Genomic DNA, 9403 nt, shown 5'->3' with positions numbered 1-9403 from the left:
ACACACACACCTACATGAATGCACACCTGAGTGGACGTGCAGTGCACACACCCGCGTGGACACATGCACACCCGCGTGGACACACCTACATGAATGCACACCTGTGTGAACGTGTGCCGCACACACCCGCGTGGACATGCGCACACACACACGAGGAAGTGGACGGATCAGTACCAGCACTAACATGAGATCTATGTCGCAGTAGCAGCCGCTTTGCATTAAACGCTTTACACACATGATTTCACCAAAGCCCTGAATTAGGCACTAACACCCACTTTTATCGATGTAGAAACTGAGGTTTAGGCAGAGGAACATGATTGGTTAGTTCCAAGTCCCACAACTAGTGAGTGGAAGGGCAGGGATCTAAATACTAGTTAGTCTGACTCTAACCAGTACCCTGCTCAGGGGTGTCAGGCTTGTGGGGGCTTGATGACGGACAGGCAGACAGACAAACAGACGGAGAAGTCAGGGCTCAGAGCAGGTGTGTGACTCGTGGATAAAGTGGCGTCAGACGGAAAGGTCGCGAGAGCCCGGCAGAGAAGGTGGCGGCGTTGGAGACCTCCGTGGACCCGAAAGTGGCCTCGTTTGTACATTTTCTCTTCTCCAAACAGAATATGCTCCACAACCAACCAAGTCTTTCTTGAGCACTTTTAGGACTAAAATATAACTTGGACTTCTATCCTACTGGACTATTGAACAGTATTACACTGTATCTTGCGGATACAGTTGCAGATATAATGTTTGGTGTATTTCAGTATTCGATATTAAATAGGTTCTTGTGGAAACAGAAAAATAGAGGAGAATATGAAATAAAATCTGCCTCGGAGACTCATGACAGACACAGGGCGGCCCGGGGACGTCACGGGTGCCGACCTGATGGTGGACACCTGAATAGTTTGAGTCAGTAGGCGCACGGGATTGACAGAGGGTGATGAGGATTTGGAGAAGTGCGAGCATACGCAGGGACAGTTGTTCTTTGGGTAAAAATGCTGAGGAATCCATCCAGGTGGGCAAAAGCACCACTCCAAGGAAAGGGCTGCAAGCCTCTTCAGAACGAGAGTGACACTCAGCAGAACCGCTCTTCCAGAAAAGGATTGTGTCCTCCTGCTCAGAGGTGAAATTCGTACGTCATCCAGAGCACAGATTGCTCAGGTGCTGACCCCTGGAGCCTTAGCCGCGTCCCCACCACCGAGGAAATCTCAAGCAAAAAACCCCAGCTGCCTCGAGTCTCACAACATGTGTTCTAATTCAGCTGGGGGGAAATTTCTCCCACGGAGGTGCCCTTGAAATCTAGTGAACCAGCATGTCTGAGGTCACTCGGCATGTCACGAGGTGGGAAGAGCTGAGCAGGGTGTTGGGATGGCACCTTGGTCTCCGGGGACCCTCGCCTGGAACAGATGCCCAAGTGGACGCTTCCCGGCCCTTCCGCTCACGCACCTGTCCGGAAGCGTGGGGCGGCCAGTGTTCGTTATTTTGGTTATCATGGGGGCAGTAGTAAAACTTGCTGGGTAGTTTAAACACCTCACAGGCTGTGTTGTTTTGTGGGTCCCTTGCAGGCGGCTGGCGTTCCTCAGGACCGCCTCCTCCAGCCAGATGTAGATACCTCCTGACTTTGGGGGATTATTGCTGATATCTATGCTTGTCCTCTAACGGGGAGGCAGAGTCCGGATGGAGGTCACGTGAACATCTGACCAGTGTGATAGGAGCAAACTGTTACTTTCCTACTGGGACAACACATCCATGTTTACACCTCAGGGCTCTTGGAAAAGCAGCCTTGGCTGGCCCATCTTTGACTTAGTTTTTAGACTTTTGCACCCGTGTCCCTTCCAACTACTTGTTTTAACATATCATAATTTAAAATCTTTCATTGTAAGATACAAAATACTTTAGGCTTATAGAAAAGTTGCAAAAGCAGTACAGAGAGTTCCTGTGTGGCTTTCGCCCGGCTTCCCGGGAGAAAAACCGGGAGGTGAACGGTGACATGGCCCTCCGCACTGAGCTGCAGACCTAATGCACGTTGTGCCCGTTTTCCAGGATGCCACTGTGCATTATCTGTCCTGGCTCCTCAGTGTCCTTGAATCTGGGGCAGCTCCTCAGTCTGTCCTTCCTTGTCTTTCATGAACTGGGTGCCCCCTGAGCGTTCTGGTCCCGTGCTTTACAGAGTGGCTGTCCACTTGGGTTTATCTTGTGCTTTCCCATGATGAGATCGAAGGTGTTCCTTTGTGGTCAGAGTGCAGTGGAAGCGATGCTGACATAGTTCTCACCTGGCTGACAGGTGGCTTCCCAGGTCTGTCCCCTGCAACGTCACTAGCTTTCCCTTTGTAATTAGTAAGTATCTGGGGGCAATACATTGAGATTTTGCACATCTCTTTTGCACATCATTCTCTGATTCACTTATTTCACCTGTGTAATACCCTCTAGTTCCATCCACGTCGTTGCAAATGGCAAGATCTCATTCCTTTTGATGGCTGCATAATATTCCATTGTATATATATACCACGTCTTCTTTATCCATTCATCTGTTGATGGGCATCTTGGCTCTTTCCACAGTTTGGCTATTGGGACATTGCTGCTATAAACATCGGGGTGCACATACCGCTTCGGATCCCTACATTTGTATCTTTGGGGTAAATACCCAGTAGTGCAATTGCTGGATCGTATGGTAGCTCTATTTTCAACTTTTTGAGGAACCTCCATACTGTTTTCCAGAGTGGCTGCACCAGCTTGCATTCCCACCAACTGTAGGAGGGTTCCTCTTTCTCTGCATCCCTGCCAACATCTGTCACCCTGACTTGTTAATTTTAGCCATTCTGACTGGTATGAGGTGATATCTCATTGAGGTTTTGATTTGGATTTCCCTGACGCTGAGCGATGCTGAGCACTTTTTCATGTGTCTGTTGGCCATTTGGCTGTCTTCTTTGCAGAAATGTCTTCTTGAACATTGTCAAATTCAATGGGAAGCAGCTGGAGAGGGCGTGGGCCTGGGGAGCTATGTTGACTCTGGGGAGGGGGCTGAAGGCTGGAATTTGTCCCGGGTGGGAGAACTGAGCTGGGGAAGGGGCAGGTGGAACAGTGTGTGGCCATGTCCTGCCAGGGGTTTCACTGGTATCCAGGGAACAGAACTAGCACGTGGCCCAAGAAAATGTGGGGCTCTGGGAGAAGCTGACTCAGAGCTCAGTCCTGCAGCTCAGCCTGGATTAGGGGTGAAGGCGCGTCCCTGTCCTAAGGCAATGGGTTCTTTCTGGAGCTGGGGCTCTGGGAGGTAGCGGGATCACTGCTGCTGAGCCGTGGCACCCCTGGCTCAGGGAGCGAGCGTCTCTGCAGCCAGAGCTGGAGCCAAGGAACACGTAGCTGTGGCCAGGAATGCGTGGGGCCCCAGGGGAGCAGCACATAGGCTGTTGTGTGACTGGGAGCTTCGTGACCCCCCGCCCCAGTGGCTTTTACCCTTCCTCACCGCTGAGTGACGTCGCGTGGACGCGGATGGTCTTCACCAAAAGACACCATCAAGGCCGTGGAGGGCTGCTTTCTGTAAGTCAGGCTCGAATGGCAAACAGCCCAGTCGCTGTGGAGTGGGAGCTGCGGTGGTTGGCAGTGTGTCCGTCCGTCTCTGCTGCTGGACAGGTGGTGTTCAATGCATCGAAGGCAGGAGGACGTCTGTACCTACCTAGAGCTGCCCTGCGAGGCTTGCTGGGGTGTATGGTTGGAGCACAGAAGGCTGAGACAGAAGAAAGCCGTGTTGTTGTCTCCTCCGAGCGGCCTGCTGATTTTGTGGACAGATCCCCATCAGAACGGGACGTATTTCAACAGAACGTAAGCTCCTCGGAGCCTGAAATGGTCACTGTTTCCCAGAGCATTTTTCCGGCGATCCTGGGGCCGCACGAGTTTCAGGCGTCGAGGAAAGCTGGGTCCGATGTGGCTGATAACATGCAAACTCCGATCACTTTCCTTCACGGCCCTGAAGCTCATGGGCTTCCAGCCGTGCCCCACTGAAGCCGCTCTGGACTCTCTGTTCCTGTCCGTCTGTCTGTCTCTTGCACGCACTCATGGGAAGCAGACGACTGGCCATCTTTATCTGTGTGTCCAGAACACAGCAGTTTTCCTCTTTGAGGACGATGTGTTTGAATTCACGGAAATAAAGAAGAGCATCTCTCCAGCCCTAAGGCCCACAGAGCACGTGGCACAGGGGAACCCCCCGGGCCTGCCATATGCGGGGCTGCCTCTTCGGGAAACTCTGAGCAGCCTGCTCGTGCACAGAGCGGACTCAGCCAGTCCTTCTCCCCCAGCTGTCAGGGCACAGCCTTCGAGGCAGAATGCAAATCCCCGGCATGGTCCAGGTCACCCCTTCCCAGCAGAGCAGGGAGCGAGCTGCAAATCCCAAAGCAGTATCTTGTCATTGCAGGGAGGGGGGCGGTGCTGCTCCCAGCACGGGGCCTAGTGTGCTGGGATGGGTGGAGGGAGGGCCTTATTCATGGCGTGGCTCACGCTAAAATCCCTGCCACGCGGGGGGGACTCTGTGTGCTCAGTGAGCGCAGACAGCCGTGATGGTGCTGTGTGGTCGGGTGCTCTGGCAGGGTTTAAGGCTGACCCTCAGGAACAGCTGTAGCAGACGGAGTGGGGCGTGACAGACGGCCGGGGCCGTTCGTGTTGGAAAGAAGGTGTCTCCTTACTCTGGAAGAGGCTCTCCATACACGTTAGCTGCTGTTTACTTGGATGAGGTGCGTTAGTCCATAAGCTGTTAGGGCGGGCTTAGTTGCCCACCGGCCTACGATGGATGATTTGCCAGCTGGTCTATCCAAGTGCCGATTGTCAGTGCGTACAAGGCGTGAAGAAGGCCCTTCTTCATCCAGCTGCGATGTTCGTGTTGCGTGTTGCTGTCCGTTTATGTTGGGGTGTTTGCACACGTGGGCTCCTCACTGTCCCTAGCGTTTCAGGCTTGGGACTGATTGCCCAACCCACAGCATAGGATATTTTCTTTGAGAGAGTGTTTCTCTCTGCAGAACTGGGAATCACTATGTACAGTTGAATTTTCTATTTGTGCATGGGAATGAGTAGGTCTGAGCGCTGGCGTCCCCGGGATACACTAACTCCCCGTTACCCTCTTCCCAGCCCCTGGCCGGCACCATCCCACTCTCCGTCTCCATGAACTTGACTACTCCAGGAGCCTCGCTGTAGAATCGTTAGTCCTTGTGTTTTGTGAGTGACTTCTCTCACTCAGCAGAATGTAACGTCACCCAAGTCCACCCATGTTGTAGCAGGTGTCAAAATTCCCTCCCTTTTTTGGCCCGAACACTGTTGCATTGTATGTGTACCTGGCATATTCTTCATTCATCCAGTGATGGACGCTTGGGGTGCTGTCATCTTTAGGCTCTTGTGAATGACGCTGCTGTGAACATGGGTGCGGATACTTGCATCCCTGCTTTCAGTTCTTTGGGGCTTATATCCACCAGTTGCTGGATCATATGGTCATTAGAAAAAGATTTTTGAGAGTAAAAAAATGCCACACTATATAGAGCATTTTCGAGTCTATTACATTGTAGCCAACAAGCATATGTTAATAACAACATATCTTTAAAAACTAGGTACCAGGTTCAATTTTAGAAGGTTTTCAGATCTGAGATACTGATGTAGTTAATAAATTTATAATATACAGAAAAATCTATTGTGACATGAGCACTAGCGAGCCCGACGGGGCTCCCCACCCAAACACGTGTCCGTTGCCCCATGGCCATCTTGCGTAGAGTATGAGGTTCTAAGTTGAGATGAGTTTCTGTTAACTTTTTTTTTTTTTTTAAAGAGATGCCAAGATTGCATCTAGTGAGCATATGAGGATCGGAGGCAATGAAGAGATGGCCTGGCTGCAGATCTGTGAGCCCACGGAGAAGGACAAAGGAAAATACACTTTCGAGATTTATGACGGCAAAGATAACCATCAGCGCTCACTCGACCTGTCTGGTCAGGGTAAGATAATTATTCTTTAGCTTCTCCTGATTCTGTGTTCAGTGACCCATTGACGGTGCTAGACCAGGAAATGCTCTGATTTTATGATTTTCATTCAGAGAAAATTATTTCTGGATAATCAGTTTATTCCTTTGGCTGTTTGTCCGTTTTCATTAAGCCAGTTCACGAGTAAAACACCTGAGTGAGTGAGGGAAAAGCCAAACACACCGAAACCATTAAACCGTATGAAACATTTCCTTGCAGCGTTCGATGAAGCCTTGGCAGAATTCCAGCAGCTGAAGTAAGATTTGCATGTGCGCACGGATTTACATGTCTGCATGATGGTCTGTCCCCGGAGGGCCGCTGGGCGGAGCGTGGGAACATGGGGGCCCCCGGTGCCCACATAAAAATGACAGTTTATGCAGTTCAGTGTGCACAGGGCAGGCATCCTTCTAAACTGTACGTGTTTTTATAAACTAACTGTCTAGAGTCATCATAACCCTGGGTTGCTTTAAATGATGAAAATGACAGGTTTCTGAAATAGTTATAATTATGGCAACAAAATATACAGAACGATTTTTTTTTTAAGGTTATATTTTTGAGTTCTTTTTAAAGACTTTATTTTTTTCGAGCAATTTTATCACAGCAAAATTGAGACGCAGGGTCAGAGATGTCCTGTGTACACCCTGCCCGCCCCGTGCACGGCCCGGCCCTAGCACCCTCACCAGATGGTGCATTTGTCACCAGCGATGACCCCATGGGGACACGTCCTCACCCACAGTCTGCGGGGGACCTCAGGGTTCCCTCCGGGTGTCGTCCATTCTGTGGGTTTGGACAAGTGTATGATGACGCGTGTCCACCACTGTAGGATCACACAAAGCATAGTCACTGCCCTAAAACCCTCTGTGCTCCCTGTTCACACCTCCATCCCCTGTCCTCTGTCACCCACTGACCCTGGTCCTTTTCCTGGCTCCATGGTTTGGCTTTCCCCCAGCACGTCCTGGGCTTGCAATCCTGCAGCGTGTAGACTTTCAGACAGGTGTCTTTCATGTACTGATCTGCATTTAGGGTTCCTCCCTGCCTTTGTGTGGCTTGAAGGCCCATTTATTTTTAGTGCTGAATAATACCCCATTGTTCCGAGCAACTTTTGAAAGAATCCCTCGAGATTTCTAAACGTGGATCTGAATTTTGGAGTATCCAAAAAGGAGAGCAGTCACTGGCCATACTAGGTTATTCAGGAAATGTGTGTGGAACGGATGAACGGACGGCTAAGATAAGGCAGTGTTTTCAAAAATATCTAGAAATCTCCAGTGCAATCTGGTGAATTTGGTGAAAAAAGAAATCTCTCCAACCTCATGCTCGAACCCCAAGCTTTTCCGTGGGTTTCACCCGCCGAGAGACGGGGCCACCTGCCACGGCCCACAGCAGCGGCACGGGGGACGTTCTTGTAAGAACACGTGTCCTCCTTCCTCCCTCCTTTCGCTTTCGTGTCCAGCAAAGCTCCGAAATGTGTGATGCTTGTTGTGGTCCTGTTTTCTCATGGCTGTCTTTTTATTCTCTCTGCTCCCGTTGATTTTTAGGGCCGCTGCTTTTGCAGAGAAGAGTAAGTACATGTTACATTATAATGAGCACCACTTATTATTTTGCGTGGGGCCAAAGGGCCCACACTTCAGGGTGTTAATGTTGTGTGTTAAATGGTAAATAGCAAACCTGCTCGCCCGGATTGGAGAAGCTTCCATGACTCCCAACACCCACATTCCCGATCCTGCCAACACATCCTGTGCCACCCAGCCCAGCCTGGCTTTCCACTTTGGCTCCTTGTTACGTCTGGGGTCTCCTTTCTCCCTTCTACCCTCCGCCCTCTTGCTCCATGTTCTTTTATGAGATGCTCAGGCAGGTGCGGCCATAGGTAGAGGACGCAGAGCGGAGGCTCAGGAAGTCAGCGTATCAGTCTCGCTGGTCCGAGCGAAGGGAAGCATGCCGCCCAGAGCCACCTGGGGAAGCACCGGGGCAGGAGGTAGAGGCAGGAGTGAAGGGTGTGCTTAGACCATGGCCTTTGTTGGCGTTTCCTTGGGACAGGCAGGCGGGGCGTGGTAAATGATCTAGGACTGGCTCGTTTGAATTATTTCACTGGGCTTTGGTCAGTAGGGGTGGCCCGCAGTTGCGTGGCACCAGGCCCTCGGAGGATCAGGGTAGAGGAATATTGCTCCCAGGTGCAGGGGCAGGTGGGGGAGGCAGCTCGGAGGGGCATTGCCTCCTGGGTGAGGATCGGTGGAGGCATCCTCGCTCCGGGTAGGCTGGTTGGCCTCTCACAGGCTGGCCCTTTGCTCTCTCTGAGAATTGGCTACCCCAGGAGGGGCCATCTCCTTAGCCAGGAAGGTTTCTAGGATGTCAAAGCATAATATACAGAAAATAGACTCCTGTAGGGTCCAATGCCCTTAGAAAGCTCTGCCCTCCAGACGCACAGGACCTGTCTCCCTTCCAGGATGCGTTTAGCTGTATCGGGTTCCCTGCGTGGAGCCTTTGGTGAGCTCACGCACGTCCCTCCTTCCCTGGAGGGCGTTCACAGCCGTCCCTGCACAGGACCTGAGACTCCTCCTGAGCGCCCCACTTTATATACACAGTAGTGGGAGCCCCTCCCTGTGTCGGCTTGTATCCACGTGCGTTCAGCATGGGGCCTGCTCTGTAGAAACGTCCCCGTTGGTAGTTTTCTGAACGAGTCGCCTTCATGTTGCAGATCGTGGCAAGGTGATTGGTGGCTTACCTGACGTGGTGACCATAATGGAGGGCAAGGTAAGAGCACACAGCAGGACACGGAGTTAGGACGGCACGGGGTTTCGGCAGTGCAGTGCAGTGCCCCCCCCGCATAGCACCTAGCCTGGGGAGCCTGGGGAGGGGATTGCATGTTGCTCAGCCCCCAGGGGACAGGTTGCTCCCCACCCACCGTGATGCTTGTCTTAGGCTGCTTCTGGTAACACTTATGTTATCAAAGGATGGAAGAGTTTACTCTTCTGGACCCACAAACAGCAGCTTTAGGAGCATGGGGACAAGGGGCATGATTCAGGCATCACAGAGGAGGTGTGTGGCAGCTGTGGGTTCCAGGCCCTGGGCGTCCACCTGGTCCTGGGCGTCCACCGGTCCTGAGCATCCACCGGTCCTGGGCGTCCACCCGGTCCTGGGCGTCCACCGGTCCTGGGCGTCCACCGGTCCTGGGCGTCCACCCGGTCCTGGGTGTTCACCCGGTCTGGGGCGTCCACCGGTCCTGGGCGTCCACCGGTCCTGGGCGTCCACCCGGTCCTGGGTGTTCACCCGGTCTGGGGCGTCCACCGGTCCTGGGCGTCCACCGGTCCTGGCGTCCACCGGTCCTGGGCGTCCACCCGGTCCTGGGTGTTCACCCGGTCCTGGGTGTTCACCCGGTCCTGGGCGTCCACCGGTCCTGGGTGTTCACCGGTCCTGGGCGTCCACC

The 9403-nt window shown here is 52.6% G+C and overlaps 1 protein-coding gene and 1 long non-coding RNA gene across 5 annotated transcripts in view; one reads left to right on the top strand and one right to left on the bottom strand.

The window, feature by feature from the left end:
• LOC116638002 overlaps positions 1 to 614 on the bottom strand; it is a 1187-nt gene extending 573 nt beyond the window's left edge. Inside the window, exon 1 of the long non-coding RNA XR_004300583.1 lies at positions 86 to 614. This is a non-coding gene — a long non-coding RNA (uncharacterized LOC116638002). The remainder of the gene's footprint in view (positions 1 to 85) is intronic.
• MYOM2 (myomesin 2) overlaps positions 1 to 9403 on the top strand; it is a 106267-nt gene that overhangs the window by 95223 nt on the left and 1641 nt on the right. For all 4 annotated transcript variants that reach the window (XM_032413728.1, XM_032413727.1, XM_032413730.1 and 1 more), the window contains 4 exons: positions 5795 to 5958; positions 6202 to 6238; positions 7518 to 7540; positions 8675 to 8730. In XM_032413728.1, coding sequence (XP_032269619.1) covers positions 5795 to 5958; positions 6202 to 6238; positions 7518 to 7540; positions 8675 to 8730 — 280 coding nt within the window. The remainder of the gene's footprint in view (positions 1 to 5794; positions 5959 to 6201; positions 6239 to 7517; positions 7541 to 8674; positions 8731 to 9403) is intronic.

Source organism: Phoca vitulina, unplaced genomic scaffold (genome assembly GCF_004348235.1).
Source record: "Phoca vitulina isolate PV1807 unplaced genomic scaffold, GSC_HSeal_1.0 scaffold15, whole genome shotgun sequence".
Classification (NCBI taxonomy): domain Eukaryota; kingdom Metazoa; phylum Chordata; class Mammalia; order Carnivora; family Phocidae; genus Phoca; species Phoca vitulina.
This window is presented reverse-complemented; position numbering and strand designations above follow the sequence as displayed.